Source organism: Echinops telfairi, unplaced genomic scaffold, assembly GCF_000313985.2.
Source record: "Echinops telfairi isolate 266 unplaced genomic scaffold, ASM31398v2 ScPeMD7_18;HRSCAF=68, whole genome shotgun sequence".
NCBI lineage: Eukaryota > Metazoa > Chordata > Mammalia > Afrosoricida > Tenrecidae > Echinops > Echinops telfairi.
Genome location: NW_022103915.1, coordinates 71,935,004 through 71,954,986, shown reverse-complemented (window position 1 = coordinate 71,954,986; position 19,983 = coordinate 71,935,004). Strand labels below are relative to the sequence as shown.

Here is a 19,983-nt window from a genome sequence, read left to right as displayed (position 1 = left end):
AAAGGCATGTACATATGTAAATATATTTATATGAGAGTGGGGAAATAGATCACATGCATATATTTATAGGTTTAGTATTAAGGTAACACAAGGACATTGGGCCTCCACTCAAATACTCCCTCAATGCAAGAAAACTTTCTTCTATTAAATTGGCAATCTGATACTTACCTTCCCAGCACAACCACTGAAGACAATGCAGGTGAATAAGCAAATGTGGTAAAGAAAGCTGATGGTGCCCGGCTATCAAAAGAAACAGTGTCTGGGGTCTTAAAGGCTTGAAGGTAAACAAGCGGCAAAAAAACAAACAAAAAAAAACAAGCGGCCAACTAGCTCAGAAGCATTTTGGAATTTTTACTGCAGCAGACAGAATCTGTCTCCCATGGAGTGACTGGTGGGTTTGAACTGCTGATCCTCCGGTTAGCAGACCAATGTTCACCGCCAGGGCTATCAAGGACACTAGTATTCATGTATAGTTAATTATAGTTAATCTTTAGCATTTTTTGATAGGATAGCAATATAACATGTTATTTTATGAAAAGAAAACTGACAGCAAAGTGTAGAGTCACTAGAAAGTGGCATCTTATATATTCCTGACTGATAAGCAAATGCGAGTAACAAAATCATTTTATTTCTCCCCCAATTAGATGTAACACTTTACAACGTTGCATTTTGATTTTATACTTGTTTTGTTTATATATTTGTTTATGTTAACACATTTCCTTACTAATTAACAGCTGAGATGGGTTTAAAAAAGTTTAATGTAAAACCATTCACCTTGCTGGATCGATATGAATGATAACAAGTTTCTTGTTTGAATAAATAACATACCTGGCCTGGTCTGCCTCATTAAGGAAATATTCAAAGACATTATTCATTATGATAACATCAGCATTTTGCAGAAGTGAACCTTGGGTACAGATGTCTGCATGAAGCACCTAAAGAAGAATTGAGTCTACATAAGTAAACAAGGGCATCAGATCATACAATCACATAAGAAATGTGTATTGGCTCATTTATGTCAATGAGGCAAAATAAGAAGTTACCCCAAACCAAACCTACTGCCATTGAATCAATTTTAGCTAATAGCATACCTCAATATATAGAAGATATATTGGGTTTCAGAGGCTGTTAGAGGTCAATTTTGCTTAAGAAGGAAGAAAGAATAATATATTTAGTACTACTGCCTATGGGAAATAGTATCTTTTAAAAACCCCAGAAACTTGTAAAAATTTATATATTTGTTTTAGGTAGAATTTGTGTTTGCACTCTATTTTGATAGTCATTATTTGGTATCTCAGCCTCAGTTTCCTCATGAATAAAACGGAATCTAATCTGTCCTGCATCACAGAGGCAAAGGGTACACCACATAAAATTATACAAAAATAACTTGCATATTATAAAGTATTAATGTAATATACTAATTGGCAGTGTCCAACTCTTTATCTAAAATTCACATGTAATACAAATACAAATGTATTATCTACACACAAAAAGTCATCCAAAATAAAGTACATTTACCTCAAAAAATTACATTCAATGTCTTGCTGAGGATAGGCAAGATAACATGAGAAAATATTCACTCAAGAGCAAAACAAAACACTTTCATTTTGAGAAGAGAAAAATATTTACTATGTATCATATAGTTCCTTTTAAATAATCACTTTGTCTCAATTATAGAATAATATTTAGACTGTTGGGGAGGTGTCTAATATTTTACTCTTTACTTTTAAGTAAAAATATTAAAATAGTTTAATTAACATTACAAGCTCTAAAAAAATCAGTTAATTAGCTTTCTAAGTTCAAGCCTTCTAAGCCCCAATTTAAATAGGAAATTGATATATAAATTATACCACTGATACATCTTAGCTTTCAAGAGTTTCTTCTTTCCACCCCATTTCCAAGCACTCTTTCCCCCCCAACACCACCCAGACTGTGTGAAAAGGAACCGGTCAGCTTAAGAATCCGGTAGGTCAATGAATTATGGCAGCAAACAAGAAATGGCTCTGAGCAAATTCTTGAATGGAATGCTGGCAGAGCAGAGGTCATAATGAACCCAAAGTCAGTGTAACCAGTACTTAATGGGCACCTCCTATGTGTAGGAATATAAACATCTTGGAAACATTTTTCAAACTCATCAGTTTGGATGGCTGACAGCACCTCCCTCATTTTTTTCTTCACTTTTTCTGTGTTGTCAAATCTCTGTCCTTTCCTGTCCCTCTACATTCGCTGAAACAAAAAGAAGTTGCACAGAGTGACTTCCGGTAAGTAAGGTGCAAGAGGCAAGAGAGATGCCAAAAACCAGTACAGAGATGGCTGTGTGAGCAGGTGCATTGTTGTGGTGGCAATACCAGTCCCCCATCTACCACAAATCACACTGTTACATAGTCTTTTCAGAACTTCTAAATAGAAAGCTTGATTAACAGTCTGACATGGTCGAATGAACTCCAAATGCACTATCCCCCTCACATCAAGAAAACAAATAAGCATCTTCTGTATCTTTGATTTCACCTAGCCAGCTTTTTTGGGGACGAGGTGACGATGGCATCTTCCACTGGCTTGATTGATGCTTGCTTTCGGGGTTTTAAGATTAGCACCATGTCTCATCACCAGTAATGACCTCGGAAAGAAGTGTGGGTGGTGCCCGGGCTGTTCTTTCAAATCACAGCATGTTTCCAAGTGATGCCTTTTCCTGGTCAGTCAGAACCGGAGGCACTAATTTCACAGCAAACTGTCTCACTCCCAAGTCTTCCATTAAAATTCCCTGAACTGAGCTCCAAGACAGTCCAGATAACTTCCCTATCTCTTCAATGGCCTGTTTTCAGTCTTACAGCACAAGTGTATGAATTTTGTCAACATTTTCATCCATTCGGGAAGTTGACAGATGGCCAGAATGAGGTCTGTCAGTAACTGGCATTTCACCGTTTTTGAAACGAGAAAACCACTAGTACACATGAGTTTTCCCCAGAGCGCTGTCCTTGTAACTGTGTTCAACATCACAACAGTTTCTGCGGCATTCTTCCAGAGCAGGAAACAAAATTTCACAGCTGTACACTGTTCTCTTAAATCTTCCATCACATAAACTGAGGTTTGAGGGAAACTGCTTTCATGAAAAAAATCACTATGACCAGAGAGAACCTTCCCAGGTGATGCCACTGGGTGCACTAACTCAGAACAAGTTGCTCAGTGCTCACCTAGCGAGAAAAATGTGTACTAGGAAAGCTCTGCCCAGTGGAGTTTTTTCTGTTTGGGGTGGGTACCCCCCTGTATGCTTATAGCTACATAAACACCAGGGATGAGTGTGGTAATAGGGGATTTAAAAAAGAAGGTATTAGTTCACAAAAATGTGAAGAATGTGAGAAGAAAAGAGATGTGTGTGTGTATAAACCACTTTAAAAATATATACTTAATATTTCTTCGGATTGCCACAAGAAAGAGGACCATTAGTGAAACAGTTAAGAATTAAACCACTAGCTTAAATAACTTTTTTCCCTCCTTATCCTTAAACACAGGGAAAGAGAAGCTCTGTGGAAGCCTAACCCCAGGCATCATTCTCCCATGAGCAAGTGCTGTGCCATTTACAGTCCTCCCAAAGGCTCAGGAAATTAGGGTTCAAGAACTGTGAGCATTACTTAACCCTTTTCAAAATTTCAGCATATGAAGTTTAAGTAAATACATTTCTTACGAACATGTAGTACCAGCATTTAAAATATGGGAGTAGGATATAACTAGAATGACCAACTTTTAACTAATGTTTTAATATATTAGTTAATTATTTCTATAATAGTATACATAATATACACAATCTATTCATATTTAATCTACATAACCTATTCCTACATAATAGTAACCGAGAGTATGTTAAAACAGAGTTTTCGACTCTAATGTATAGGAGATTTAGCTAGGTTATGCTATATAACCAAGAGAATAAATATTAAAAAGCATACCTTTATTCTATCAGTGAACTGATATTTTTTTATGACCATTTCCTGCAACTGGCAAAAGTCTTCATTCATCTCTACTCCATATAGTTGCAATGCTGAACTATAAAGATAACCCTAAAATAATAAGGATACATTTAGATGCAAATAAATCAAATTTTGATTATGAGTTTATTTCTTTTTAAAATCTAAAAAGAAATTTAAAACTATAATTCAATAAATGAAAAATAAAATATAAGTTAAATAACCTCATAGTTTTTATAAAACTTATCATTCAAGACCTTAAAAGATTTTGTTATCAAGGCTGTAATTAGAGTTTACTATATATATATATTTCCATTGTTTAAAAGTAGTTTTATTTTAAAACATTGATTCCATATCTTTCCCTGATAAAACTATGCATTCAACCATGTTGGAGATGAAAACAATGATGACATAGATTTCTTTTTTTCCATATAGATTCTTTTTTTTCTATATATAGATTCTTTTGGTAACTTTCTTGGTAAGTTACTTCAGGGAGAAAGAAGGAATTACCCTGTGGGAAATAGGAAACTATGCATAGTGTGACAACAAAGAAAGGTGGCCGGAGGGGTGTTCAGGGCTGGTCAGGGAAGTCAGCCCAGTGTCCGGAAATCTGTCCAGAATAATCTGCTAATGAGTTAACAAGGGCTATCAAGAATTGACCATCAATTGTTATGTATCGATTTGTAGTTAAAATAACAGTAATTTCAAAGGAAAGAAAGGGTCAAATGATTTTAGATCAATGTGCACCTATGTGGAAACCAAATTTGTATCTTTTGTAGAGTTTTAGACTATATATAATACTGCATTTGTAAACATTAAAATTCTATTGTGGACTGAACCAGTGACCTAATAGGTAGAAAATGACAATATATTCAAATTTATCAATGCTGCCATCATACCTGCAAAGCCACAATTATTTCAGCTGTATTCATTTCTAATGAAAATCAGAAAACAGACAAAAGTGATCAATTCTCCTATGAGAAGCCATATGAGACTGTATTTTCTTTTATGGCTATCGTTTATCGCTATGGCATACAAATTTTAACAGTAATAATGTATTTGTCATCACAGGGTTAACTGTTTCTGTCTAAGCTGGCAATGATGCTGGGATCCCGCAGTGCCTGCTTCTGGCTTGAGCCTCTACTGCTGTTGGCCACATGTTTTAACAAGTCTGCTAATGGCCACCAGAAACTGCATTTAAACTTTGAAAAAACCATTTAAGAACCTAAGGAATAGTGATGACTTGAATTAAAGATTCTAAAACAAAAAAACTAAAAAAAGATTCTAAAACAATGAGGTAATATTTTGAAAAAATATACATTCAAACATTGGAGCTCAAAAAGTGGAACAAGATGTGTCCTTCACTCTCTCACTGCCGTCGAGTCAGTGCTGACCCATAGTGATCCCTGTGAGTTTCTGATTCTCTTTATGACAGTAAAAGGCCAGTCTTTCTCCTTAGGAGCTGCTGGTGGTTTTGAACTGTCAACCATGCAGATCGCAGCCCAATGCTTAACCACTACATCAAGGCTCCAAGATGTATCTTTGGACCTCATTTAGTTTGTTCATTCAGAGACAGGGAACTTCAAGGTCCCAAGGTGTCAGGTGATTTCCTTATGGTGACATAGTTATTTCCTAGTCAACTACATTTGCAGGTTTACAGGAGCTTTTGCTTATCATAGCTCACTCAGCATAAGCTACACTGTCCAGCGCGAGGAAAGAAAGAGGCCAGAGGGCAGCAGTGACTGACAAACAGCAGTGTTTAGAGAGTCACATGACAGTTCTCTACTTGAGCTATACAAAGTGGCCAGGGAAATTAGTCAAAGACCAAAGTCACCTATTACCATTAAACAGGACTAAAGTGCCTGTTTATGCTAAGCTATTTTAACCTTATTATTCTATGACTCTAATAAATAAAACCAATCTATCACACTGGATGGTGGCAAGCAAAACTGTTGCTAGCAGAATGAAGTACTTTCCATATGTCAAGTATGTTCACAAGCTGAACTTTACCCCATAAAGGACTGTGCCGAGCCTGGAGCCAACATCAACCAAGATCTTTCCCGAGAGATCCGGGAGGACATGATGATAAATGAACTTCAATTCCATGAGGGAGAAGGAATGAGAAATAAATCCTGGAGGATTAGAACATAGTGAACATCAACTTTTGTTTGGGTATTAACAATTCCATTCTGTATGTCTAATTCTTTCACCTATATTTATAAAGCAAATTTCACTTTTTTATTTCTTGATCAATGATGGCCATCCATAGTTATTTAGGGACAAAAAATAATGTGGTAACTCCTCACTTATCCACTCAGGGCAGGACTGGAGAAAAACAAATATCAAGTCACAGTCACTGATATTTAAAAGCCTCTATGGAACAGCTACCCAGACGCCTGCCCCAGGCCGAAGGCCCCTCTTCCTTCCTTCTGCTGCTCGGGACGTTGTCAGGTCCTTGTCCTCTCTTTGGTCTGGTGCTCGCTGGGTTCCTACGTGACGCACCTTCTGGCCTTGGCACTGGACTCGAGAGCCAGCCTCAGAATGAACAGTATTGCTATAAAGACTATACATGATCAAATGACCGCATCTGGGGTTGTAAATGTAGCAGCCCTGACCAGCCTAGACCATATTCTGCGCAGGAGAGGGCTGGTATGAAAGGAGATTAGGGTACCCTCTCAAATTGCCGACTGCCCTTCAGTTAGTTGCTACATCCAGCTTCCTCATGCCCACCTTCTCACCCCAAATTTTGTGATGAAATATATGGGAAAGTCTGAGCCTGGTTTTCCTCTGCTATGGAGGCAACTCCACTTTCTACACTGTTTTACATAGTGTAATGGTCTGGAAGGAGAGAAAACATTGCCATTGACTAACAGATTGTGGCAAAGAAAATAGGGAGGCCAATCCCTTGGATGGGAATAAAGGGTGTGATTAGGCCTTACAAGTACCTGTTTCTCTGGAGGCAGGCTTTGATCACCATAGCCTTTATTTCCCTAGGATCTTCATCCACATTTAACCTATTGCCACACAAGTGCTTTGCTTCTGTCCTGGGCCACAGAGTCACCATTATTCTTATGGCTACAAAAGCTGTTAGACAAACCCCTGGTCACCCAGGGGAAGTCCCACATGGTTTTAGCTTTTCAGATTCATTTTAGTTATCTGGCTTGGCCTACGTAACCCGTTACTATTGACAGATAAATTTTTATGGAATGGTACATCTTAATCCTCCAAGTTTTACTTGTCACAAGTGACTTTTATAAGTTATGAACTGTTTGATATGCTGTTAATAGCTATAATTCATTCTTCAATTTTCCCTTTGTTATTCTTGTCTGGGTCCTTTTTTGTGTTGTAAACTTTAACTACTTTACGTAGAAATTATATGACCTAAAAATAAAAACTAGTAAATCAGGAAAGTTTAATCTCAAATTCTAATATTGGCAAAATGAATTCATAGAAAGTTAGCAGCTTATTCCCAGATTTGGTAGAATTTTAATGTCAGTAATGTAAGGACAAGGTTACTTACCTGATGGGGTAGACAGACCAAGTAGTAACTAAGCGAGCAGGAAAGTAGAAATGGCCGGACAAATAGCCCAGTCCTAGACAAGCATATCTAGCTTGGATCAAGAATGTGTAACTGGATAGTTAAAATATTAGCAGCAAGGACGCAGTCTAGTCTCCTGTTTCAGACATCGGTGCTTCATCTAAGGGGACGAGACTTGGAAACTTTGTCACGAGCATTGCGCTCTCTGATGAACCAGGAATGCTTCACTGGCTGAATCATGGCCTGGATAAACTTTCTCAAGATCATCTATCTCCGTCCGGAGTTCATGCGCACCCACAATATCTGATTACCTTCTGACATCTCTTATGGTTTCATATGGAGAATGAATAGAACTTCTTGCAGTTGTATTTCACATTATAAATTCATCTACATTATGGTTTACATGTCAATCTCTTGAGTTTAGAGAATATGCACTGGTTTCCTTATAGGTTCTGGACTGAAAAGTCACATCTGATTAATAGTTTCTGTATGTGAAAAGCAGACAGACCCCTGTGGTGAAGTGAAATTACTTTGAATACTTCTTCTACCCATGTCTTTGTAACTGCCATCAAAGTATTAGGTTGGACCATGCAAACAGAAGCTGTCAAACACTAATAGAGGAGATTAGCGGGTTTAAAGAGAGAACGAATTCCCAGGACCATCAGGGAAGAGTCACCAGCAGAACACATTTGAAATCTGTCTGAAGGAGTGGAGGCAGCAGAGACCATGGCACTCTCAGACACAAGGCCCAGGCAAGAATACTTGGAAACACAGCTAAGACTATGAGGCAAAGGAGCAGCCAAGTATCCTGGTCCACAAAGCCAGGGTCTAAGGAATCACGTGGCTGCGAGGCTGAAGACAAGAGAGAGAGAGAGAGAGACAGAGACAGAGACAGAGACTGACTGAGTTGCTGGCTCAGGAGAAGTATTGCTGTGAACTAGTAACTGTATGCTTAATGCTTTCTGGTCCTGGCTTGTGGTAACCTGTTAACTTCCCTAATAAACTCCCATAATTGTGAGTGTTGTCTTCGAGTTCTGAGTGGCCACTGCAATGGCTTATGAAACCCAGCAGAAAATTAAGTGCCATGGGAGGAACGGTGTCAGAATAGGGTAAAAAGAAATGGAGGTGGAGGAATGTCTGTGCCTGACCTCTGCTGGTGGAATTGGCCCTGGGTTGGTGAGGAGTAAAGATTCTCCTTTCCCCTTGCGTAGCTAGAAGGGGTCAGATGTGGCCTCTGTGCTACTTACTCACCCTCTATGACATTAGCCTCCGTACATAGCATTTGTATTTAATTTCAGTAACAGCAATATTGGGCAATGGCTTGAAAGTAGCACAGACTGCCAAAAGAACAAATAAATCAAGCTTGGAAGAAGTATACTCTGAAGGCCACTTAGTGGCACGGCTGGTGAGTCTTTGGACGTGTTATCAGGAGAGACCAGTCCTTGGAGAAGGACATCATGCTTGGTAAAGTGGAGGGTAAGCCGAAAAAAGGAAGGCCTCTGACAAGATGAATTGATACAGTGGCTACAACCATGAGCTCAAACAGAAGTCTAGTTGTGAGGGCGGCACAGACCAGGCAGTGTTTTGTTCTGTAGTACACGGGGCTGCTGTGAATCAGAACCAACAGGATGTACCGCATAACAGACGACAACATGCTGTACACTGGACCTCTGCTCTTGAAAAACATTGAATGACTTGGTCGCCAATTTGCACATTTGTGACATGTAAGGAAGACTCCGCTTTTAGGTATGTTTGCACACTTGAGTGCCTACCTAGAGGTGCAGTCTGCTGTGAGCCACACACCATACAGTAGTTTCTGCTCATTTTCCCTTCTTCACATAATGAATCAATAAAGTCTTCATCATAAAGGAATGCATCAACGTGAACTGTGGGTTCTGGGTGTTGCTTTATCTGGTGGAAAGAAGAAAAACATCAAAAGAAACAAAGTACAAAGAAGTCTCTTTTTATTGCTAAATAAGGGAAAACATCAGTGGTTCATATGCTAAAAATCTGGAAGCAACAAAAAGTCCAGAAAGGAAAGTTCTGCTTACTCAAGTCAGTAACTGCTTTTCTTTCATTTGCTTTCTGAGACACTATGAAGTTTTCTTTTGACCTGTAATGATGCAAAACATAGCTACACAAAATATGTAACATTTAGCTGTTATAAATCACCTTATTCATCCTAAGTAGTATGGATGAAGAGGCTTCAAAGAGTATGTGGATAAATCCCACTATATTTTCATTCCACCTTCCTATGAACTTTTTGAAGCTTCCTTGTATATACATATGCATTTTTTTTAGCACAAACACATTCATTTATTAATCAAAGGGATGATCCTAATCAAATCAACACTTTGAAATAGTTGCATGCAAAATGTGTGTGATAGAAGTAATAGAAAATAACAACAACAACAACAACAACAAAAAAGCAGTACGGAGATTTGCTTATTGAGCTTGTTCATTCTCACAGCTAATTCTTGTCCAAGTGATGATAGAATTTTTATTCTACTTTTTCATAGGTCTGAGTACAGGTGACCTTGTTCATAGCACATTCAATCACTAATTTTCCATCTTCCAATTTTCTTGTTTTTGTGTTCCTCTTCCCATCCCAATCCTGGTGTTGGACCAAAGCACCACCTGTAAAGCTGCAGACAGTCTGAGTTTTTCTGTGTCAGCCATGGTTTCTTCAAACTTTTCTCCCAGTCTGCAAGAAAACTTTGGTTTTCAAAGTGTTCTGAGTTTTAACAGTGAGGGCTTTGCCATCACAACTGAAGACACAGGCAGGCTTGGCCACTGAGCCCATGTTTTGAAGAGCCTTTCCTACTCCTAGTTCCCTCATGTATTCATCAAAGCCTTTGCTCTGGACCAGGCGCATGAACTGCTGAATGGTAGCCATGGTGGGCGAGGACGAGTAGACGAGCAGAGAAGGCAGAGGAGAGTCTGGCGGGTGAGCGTGGCGTTCACATATTTTCAAATAACACGTGGCATTTTAAAATAACATTTCATTGTGTTTCTGGTGAAAGCTGATATGGCAACTCAGGTCCCGAATTACTACTAAACTGTTTAATGACATTAGTTACATTTTTAACCAAGTGTCAGCATTCTCATTAATTCCATGCTGGATGTTTCGTTTCCAGTAATATGATTTCCCTGTCCTCTTGGTCATAATAGTCTTTATGTTATAAGACAATCTATTATTTAGCTAGGCCTATGTAGTATATTTTAAAGTCAAGAAACGGATACTCAGAGAAAGTCCTGAAAAGAAATTATGCTAGTTAGCAAAAGGAGAAAAGGTGAAATTGATAATTGGATATGAGCCTGACCACCTATCAAAATATTTAGTAATCTTTGTCCTGAACTTAAAGTTTTCAATAATGAAAATGTCATTAAAACTTAATTTTACATATCACTCACACTTAATACCATCAACTCAACTCTGACTCATAAGAACCCTACAGGACAGGCAGGGTAAACTGCTCCTGTGTGTTTCTTAGCTTTTAACTCTTTCCGGGAGTTGAAAGCCTATCTTTCTCTTGAGAAGTGGCTGTTGGTTTCAAACAGCAGACCTTGTAGTCAGAAGACTGGGAAAACTACCAGTATGCATATCTTTCCCTAGTTTTATATATTGCAGTAAATCATAATATGTACTTACACAATCTTACTACGAATAATATCCAAACATTTCTCATTACTTTCCTCTTTTGAGGATCCATTCTGAATGACTGGATATTTACAAAGATTTTTAAGATGCACTGGTGGCAGACAGGTTAAGCACTTGGCTTGCCAGCCAAAAGGCCAGTGGTTGGAACTTACATCTGTTTCAAGAGAGAAAGATGTGTCATCTGCTTCTATAAAGAGTACTGCCTTAAGGCCCATATGGAGCAATTCTCCTGTCCTTAAAGGTCACTGTGAGTTGGAATCATCCCAATGCCAATGAGTTTTCACTAAGATTTGTTGAGTTCATAAAATAGAAAGCATATTAACACTGTAAAGGTTTTAGTCCCTATGGTCTGGCATTTATAGATGAAAAGAACACATCAAAGATTTTTTTCCCCCTTCAGATCAATAGTGAAGTAGAAATGATTTGTTTTAGAAAATAATATTCATAGCATATGTCTCCCTTAAGAGTTGGAATGTGAAGGAACGAGAATGTGGGGATTTATGAAAGTGTGTGTGTGTGTATGTGTATATAAATATACACATACACACACACACACACACACACTCATTCTAGGAATAAAGGAATAGAAGAATAAGCAAAAAAATGGGCAATTCAAAAGTAGAAGGAAACAAAAAGTGAACATCCCACTTGATAAGAGGGAAATAAAACAGGAAAGAGAGAATCAGGACAAGGAGGTCGGCAGAGCCGATTTCTGTTGGGTCTTGATTTTCTTTCTTTGCATGCTTGGCAAACAGGAGGCACTTAATATATCTATTAGATGAAAGGTCCTGAGAAGCCGGAGGGTTAAGGAGTAAAAAGAATTGGTGAAATGGTTGAAGCATTAAATAAAATTAATAAAAGCTTTCAAAGCAGAATTTAGGACTAATTAAATCGAAGCAGTTACAGGATTGGGGAAGCAGTGAAATGTTTAAAGAGAGAAAGTAGAGTAAAAAGATCTAGGTATTAACAGAACTAAGATGGAAAACTAAAGAAAGAAAGGCTTTTATTAGAAGAAATGGAGGTCAATGGGAATAGTAATGGCTTTGTAGAAAAGACATATTACCTCTCACCACGTTCATATTAGGGTATTTTAAAATTACATATAATAAAAAGAATGAAGAGGTGAGGGTCAACATAAAGGTTTCTTACAACAGCCAAAATTTAGTTGATTCCAACTCCCGGCTATCCTATAGGACAGAGCAGAACTGTTACGTAAGGCTGCCAAGATGAAAGCTTTATAGAAGCAGATTTCATAGTTCTTCAATGGAGTGGCTGGTGCATTTGAACTGCCAACCTTGTGGCCCAACACACCCAATATACCACCAGAGCTCCTTACGAGTTTAATAAAAAACAAACAAACAAAGGAATCAACAAACATGCTGCAGTTCTGACTGGAGGCTAAAGCAGACCTGCTCCTGTGGGTTTACAAGACTAAATCTTTATGGGAGCAGTAAGCCTCACATTTCTCCTGCAAAGAGTTGTAAGATATGATAAAATAGGGTAAAAACCATCATGGTGTAAATTCCATTAAGAGCTAGCTAGAATCATTTCCTTTTCTTAACAGTTCTTCCACAGTGCCTAATAAAAATCTGTTGAATTGAAACAGATAAATCTTATAAATAGTAAGAGGAAAAGGACCTAAGATCAGGTACAAATAAAAGGTCACCAATATGTGGTATAAAAGGGTCCATCCATATAAAACAGGAAAAAGACAGATAGGAAGACGTTACTGGTATTATTTTATGAACAGAGAAAGTATGTAGGATGGTCATAATGTTTTAAATGTTCAAATGTTAAAACATGTTCAAAATGTTTTAAAACATTTTCATCACCTCAAAAAGTTCCTCGATGCCCATTTGCAGTCAATCCCTTCTACCCAAGTTTCTAAGCACTATATGCTTACTATTTTAAAGAAAACAACAAAAGTTCCTAAAAGGTACATACTTGGTAAAACTGACCTTTTATATAAGAAGGGATGCTGGTGAGAGGCAAAAACTGAAATAGTAAATAAATGTTTTGTTGAGAGGGTCTAGAAAAAACAAAAAATATATATTTTCTATAGGAAATATTTTCTTTTACGAACATAAACTTCTATTCAAGAAACCTTGATTTTCTTTCAAATATACCCCATGGCTACAAGCCAAAGAAAAAAGTCGATAACACCTGCTCTCGTTAGGTTGGCTAATCATCTTTTAAATGAAACTTAAGTCTTTCTTTTCAGACCTTGTTACTGCCTGTCCTGCTCACTAGAGCGTCTGAGTTTTGTTGGGTTTCCTGGGTTTTACTAACTTACTTTACTATGACCCAAATTCTAAATAATTAAACCAACCTTAGTTTCCACCACAACCCGACAGGCCCCTGCAATCAAGACGCCCCACAACACTGATCCCACACTGCATTCAGTACAGCACCTGGCCTGAACGGATGCTGTTCTCCTCATTCTGACTAAGGGTTTTCAGAGCCTAGCTCCAACCCACCTCCCAGGGCACTTTTCTTGATTTACTTCCACTGTCTTTGCTAGCTTTCTTCTCTGAACTCCATCTACGTTAAATTTAGGAATTTATCCTTAACTGCTGTGTATTTTGTTAGCAATTGTTTTATCAATGAGTTTGATCTTTACAACTGTAACACACTCCTAGAAGGCAAGGAGATCACACTTCATTCATTTCCCGTGTCTTCCATAGCACGTATCACATGGCTGCGGCACCTGGTGATGGCCAAACCATCACTCTAATTTAAGTAGAATCCTTAAGTGGCACTTAGAAGAAATTAATGTATTTACTTTTTGCAGGGCTAGATGTTCTGAAGGAAGCATAGTTTCGAGAGGTAAATAATTCCGAAGTTCTTCTGCTATGCTTTTCAACATAATATCATTATTATCTTGAGTGAATTCATCAAAATCTCCTGTGGTGGGTAGAGAAAAGAAGTAGGTTTTATGGTTGTACTGACATGTAAATTAAGTGATTATAATTGATAACTTTCCACCAATAATACCTATTTATAACAATAATCCTTTTAAACATAAACAAATAGATGGTTAAAATTTTTAAATTGAAAATGAGGGTTCCCTCCCCTTTCTAAATTGCTTAAAAATATTAACCTTCAGTCTGCCATATAAAGTAGCAAAGGCATTTTGAAACATGTTGCATTTTAACCACTTTACTTGTACTCAAGAAAAAAAATCAAATTTGCTACTGTAAATGGGCTCCCATCCATGACTCCATGTTGTTAGAGAACTGCTTCATAGTCGTTTTTTGTCTACAATCTTCATGGAAGCAGATCACTGGCTGCCAGTGGGTGGGTTCAAACTGCCAACCTTTAGGTTAGTAGACCAGCACAAATTGCATCACTCAAAGACCTTCACTCAAAAATTGTACCACCACTGGTTTTTAGAATCCTAAACTCTCTTAGAAGTAATCAAATATTCCTGCTCTGACCATACAAGCCTTAGAAATTTAGAAGGTATTACACAGGCTTACTCAAAAAATAATCCTAATCTGAGTGTCCGACTCCAATACAATGTGCCCAAGACTTAAGATAACAAGCACTAACATTTGGCACCAGCTATGGAGTAGGCGTTAAAGAGCCCTCTGGCATAGTAGATTAAACATTGCGATACTAATTGCAAAGTTGGCAGTTCAAATTTACCAGCTGCTCCTTGGGATAAAGATGAGGCTCCCCTCTCCCACAAAGCTTCAGTCTCTGAAGCCCTACAGAGTAACTGTTGTCTGTCCAGCAGGGTCACAATGAACTGGAGTTGGCCTGATGGTCATGAGCTGAGTAACGCAGTAAGTTTAAAGGGTGCTGGGGCACTGTGGGATAAGCACTGGCTGTCTACTACCCACCAGCTTGGGGGCAGAGTGGGGTGTTAAACTCAGGCATTCTGCAGGAGAAAGATGCGGTCATCTGCTCTCCATAGGATTTCGTCTTGGAAACCATAAGTTCTTTGTCCTATAGGGCTGTCAGGAGTTGGAATGGACTCAGTGACAGAAAGACATAGTAAGCTTCTCAACAATCATGCTGCTCTGCTGCCTTACAACAGCAGATAAAACGGTAATTAAAATAGCATAATTTTAAACATATCATTCGCGTACTTTTACGAATTTACAGTCCTGGAAAAGGTGGGAACGGTTCTATGCTGTCCTGCAGGGAAGCTCTGAGTTGGTACGCGCTCCATGGTAAGGAGCAATGGCCTATTTTGAGATGGTCTGGCAAGAGATAAGTCTGTGAGGATAGTAAGCAGATGGAGCAGGTATGATAAGATAGTCAGTGAATCTTGGTGAGGGGGTAAAAGTGGTGGTCATTGTTTTGTTGTTTCAACTTTCATGAGTTAATTTTTAAAAAATTGACCCCAAAAATATTATTTCTAAGCAGTTCACATAAAATTTTAATAGAACATGACTTATCTCGAAGCACAATATTCTACTAATGAAATGGTAGTATAGGGAACAAACGTATTTTATGTTTCTCATCTTTTTATTTATTCTTTCCTTTTCTGATTAAACAAAAGCGCACCATGATGTTTCAAAAAGTATGGCAAATGCCTGGGAATGTAAAAGCTGTCATTTACAATGTGTACCACATTTAGACCCCAGGGGCTGTGAATCAGACAGAAGTGGTATTCATTCTAATTAAATAACCAGGTTATATTATGACAGGTTAGTTTGCAGCATCAAAATTGGCCATTTCCCATTTTTTTGATGATCAGAGGTCCCACATGGTCTCCAGTTTCTTCATTGTGTTTTGTGTGAGTTCCATCACAGGAGAATGCTTTAGATCTCCAGCAATGGCAGCACCCAGCTTATCTCCCAAGTCTTCCGTGTCAAAAACAAGTACCACCTTAGGCTTGTCTTTCTGGGTATGAAGATTTACCATGGCTGTGTGGCAATGCTCTTGGACAGAAAATCTCTTGTAAGCTAGATACCTATTGCAGCTGTCCCAGCAAGGCTCATGCGGATAGAGGTAATAAAGAGGCGAGGAGCGTCCTAAGGTACAGACACAGGGCTGCTATGGACAAGTGCCACGGCAGGCCGTAAGCATGTGTGTTAGGCCCTCGCTGGTAGTGAGCATGTGCCTGTTTCTCATTTTTTTAAAAATCCAATTCCTCTAGGAAATTGTGTCTTTCTTACAATTTTAAAGTGGTACTAGGAGAAAAAGAAGGAGATTTTATAGGGACTACCATTTATCTCCATAAACTTAGACTCTTATTTTTGACTGTTACTAAATAAGCCTCATGATCTCCTTCATAAGTATAAAATAATGGCTCACAATGCTCAGTGTAAGTCACAAAAAACAATGGGCATTCAGGAAACATTTTTTTGGCTTAAATTTTTGTTTTCATTTAGAAATTAAGTCATTTAACAATTTAAAAACTCATGTATAGAAAACAAATCAAAGATTACATTCCTTGATTTATAGGTGAGAAAACCAATTCTTTAGAGGATAAGTGAATTGTTAAAAGTTACAATGCAGACCAATAGAACAAGGATATATAAACATGTATTTTCTGCCTCTAAAAATAACACACTCTTCTGACCTCTACAAACAGAAGAATATCCCATGCTCGTGGATCGGAAGACTTAATATGTAAAGATGTCAGTCCTGCCTAAGGTGCTATATAAGTTTAATGCTATCCAATACAAATACCAATATCTTTTTTCAAGGAATTGGGTAAACTGACTACCAACTTCATATGGAAAGGAAGAAGCCCAGAACTAGCTGAGAACGCCTCAAGGAGGAGGACAAAGTAGGAGGGCTTGCTTTACTTGACTTCAGCAACTATTATACAGCCACGGTGGTCAAAACAGCGTGGTACTGGTATAATGATATTCAGACCAAGAGAATAGAACTGAAAACCCAGAAATAAAATCATCAGCATACAGACAACTAAACTTTGATAAGGGCCCAAAAAATATCAAATGGGAAGTGGATGCCCTCTTCAACAAATGGTGTTGGCAAAAATGGATATGTACCTGCAGAAAAATAAAGCAAGACTTTTATCTCACTCCATGCACAAGAGTAAACACAAGGTGGATCACAGACCTCGTGGTAAAACCCCAAACGATTAGGGTCATCAATGAGGGAATTGGGACAAACCTAAGAACTTGGTGCAGGGAATACATAGGCTATCAGAAATAAGGGAGGACACCAACACAGAGGAAGCACAAATTGACAAGTGGGATATACAGAAGATAAAACACCTGTGTACACCAAAGAATTCACCAAGAGAGTAATAGAGAGAGCCCACAGAAGTGGAAAACTTCTTTAACAATGACACATCATACAAAGGCCTTTTTACTAAAATCTACAATACTCTGTTAGCCTACAACAAGAAAAAAACAAATAGCCCATTGAAGAGGTGGGCAAAGGAACCAAAGTTTCACAAGGGCAGAAATTCGAATTGCTAATAAACATATGAGAAAATATTCCCGATTATTAGCCATAAGGTAAATACAAATTAAAACAACTATGAGATACCACCTAACACCCTCAAAGAAAGCCAAATTCAAAGTATCAGAAAGCAACAAGTGTTGGAGAGGTGAGATATGAGCTCTCATCCACTGCTGGTGGACCTGTAGGTATGTACAGCCACTATGGAAATTGATCTGGCGATATCTAAAACAGATGGAAATTGAGTTACCATACGACCCAGCAATTCCCCTACTGGGCATATACCCAGAAGAGGCAAGAAACAGTGTTTGCTTCGGCAACACACGTGCTAAAATTGGAACGATACAGAGAAGATTAGCATGGCCCCATGCGCAAGGATGACACGCAAATTCATGAAGCATTCCATATTTTTCAGAGGGGTCTCGGGGAGATGAGCTAGTCAGGGTGCGATGTAACAATGATGAAAAATACAACTTTCCTCTAGTTCCTAAATGTTTCCCCCCCACTCCCAATACTATGACTCGAATTCGACCTTGCAAGTCTGGCTAGACCAGAGGATGTACACTGGTACAGATAGGAACTGAAAATACAGGGAATCCAGGGCGGATGAGCCCTACAGGACCAGTGGTGTGAGTAGCGAAACAGGGAGGGTAGAGGGAGAGTGCGTAGGAAAGAGGGAACCGATTACAAGGAACTATATGTGACCTCCTCCCTGGGGGACGGACAACCAAAAAGTGGGTGAAGGGAGACGTCGGACAGGGAAAGATATGACAAAATACCAATTTATAAACTATCAAGGGCTCATGAGGGAGGGGGGAACGGGGAGGGAGGGGAAAATGAGGATCTAATGTCGGGGGTTTAAGTGGAGAGAAAATGTTTTGAGAATGATGTACAAATGTGCTTTACACAATTGATGTGTGTATGGATTGCGATAACAGTTGTATGAGTCCCTAATAAAATGCTAAAAAAAAAAAAAAAGGCAAGAAACAAACCACAGCCAGACATTTGTGCTCCAATGTTCATTGCGGCACAGTTCACAAGTGCAAGGAGTTGGAAACAACCCAAATTTCCATCAATTGATGAGTGGATTAAAAAACTGTGGTCATACATATAATGGAGTACTACGCATCGCTAAAAAGCAGTGATGAATGTATGAAGCACATTGCCGCATGGAAAGAACTGCAAGAAATCATGCTAAGTGAAGCAAGCCAGGCACAAAAGGAGAAGTACAACATGAGTCCACCGAGGTAAGCTTAAAAAAAATGCAAAAGGGGCATAGGGAAAAAACTACTATATACAAACAGGTATCAGGTAGTATGGTAGGGGCCAGACCAAATCCAGGGATAAATATGGTAGCCAACTATAAAGGTAGAGGAAAAAAATAAAAAATAAATGGGTAGTAGGGGAACAGGGCACTAACGCACCCAAGGGGAGGGTATTGTTTTTATCTCCACAGGGAAAGAGGGACCACACTTCAACCTGGTGCTCCAAGATGTGAATTCAATATGCCGACATGGAGTAGAGAACCAGTGAAGAGGTCTGAGGGGCTGGCCCCAATCCCAATTACATGGACACCTTCCCCTTCCCCCGGAATAATTTATCTCAGAGGACAGCACTGAAACTACAGCTCAGGGAGAGGGACATGTCGAATCAGAGCACAGGGAGCAAATGAAGGGGAGGAAGAGAGAGTGGAGCACATCCTGGCCCACCAAGCCTTGACGATACTCCCGCTCATAGCAACCAATCCACAGAGAAGACCATATGGTGGGCCCCACTATGAGACACAACATCCTCACTTACCCATGGCCCTACAGGGGACAAGAGTGAAGACAGTGTAAGAATTGTGCCCGATCTGATCCCACTACATCGAAGCAAAACACTAAGGGCATGCAACAGAACAGCAAGGGGACCAGAGCAACGAAGGCCCGGGGAATACCAAAAATAGACTTTGGGGGTCAGTTCTTGGCACCCCATCAGAATCAACGGGAAAACACTCCTAAAAGCCAACAAACAGTCCTCGAACTAATTACAAGCTTTTCTTTTTTGTTGTTGTTTTCTTTTGGTCATTGGCTTTTTGTTGTTTTGTTTTGTTTTCTTTTGTTGCCTGGTTTTGTTCTGTCTTGTTTTTGTGCATGTTATTATCTCCACAGGTCTGTCTAAATAAGATAGATTGGATGAACAATCTGGAGGAGAAAACAATGGGCCCAACTGTTCTGGGGGGACACTGGAGAGGGGGAGGTAAAGGGAAAGGCGGTGGTGTTAACAAACCCAGGGACAAGGGAACAAGAAGTGATCCAAATCGGTGGTGAGGGTGTAGGAGGCCTGGTAGGGCTTGATCAAGGGAAACGTAACTGAGAGGAACTACTGTAACCCAAATGAACACTAAGCATGATAGTGAGACAAGAGGAAAGTCAAAGGAAATAGAGGAAAGA

The 19,983-nt window shown here is 38.9% G+C and overlaps 1 protein-coding gene, 1 non-coding gene and 1 pseudogene across 2 annotated transcripts in view; 1 reads left to right on the top strand and 2 right to left on the bottom strand.

The window, feature by feature from the left end:
- Positions 1–19,983, bottom strand: part of LOC101653412 — a 39,310-nt gene that overhangs the window by 9,183 nt on the left and 10,144 nt on the right. The window contains exons 2-6 of the mRNA XM_004698525.2: positions 13,944–14,065; positions 9,273–9,411; positions 5,973–6,094; positions 3,945–4,055; positions 829–935 (exon numbers count right to left, since the gene is read on the bottom strand). Coding sequence (XP_004698582.1) covers positions 829–935; positions 3,945–4,055; positions 5,973–6,094; positions 9,273–9,411; positions 13,944–14,065 — 601 coding nt within the window. The remainder of the gene's footprint in view (positions 1–828; positions 936–3,944; positions 4,056–5,972; positions 6,095–9,272; positions 9,412–13,943; positions 14,066–19,983) is intronic.
- Positions 9,619–10,396, bottom strand: LOC101653098 (annotated as a pseudogene).
- LOC115868812 lies at positions 17,856–17,963 on the top strand. The gene has a single exon (XR_004045790.1). It is a non-coding gene; the product is annotated as a U6 spliceosomal RNA (small nuclear RNA).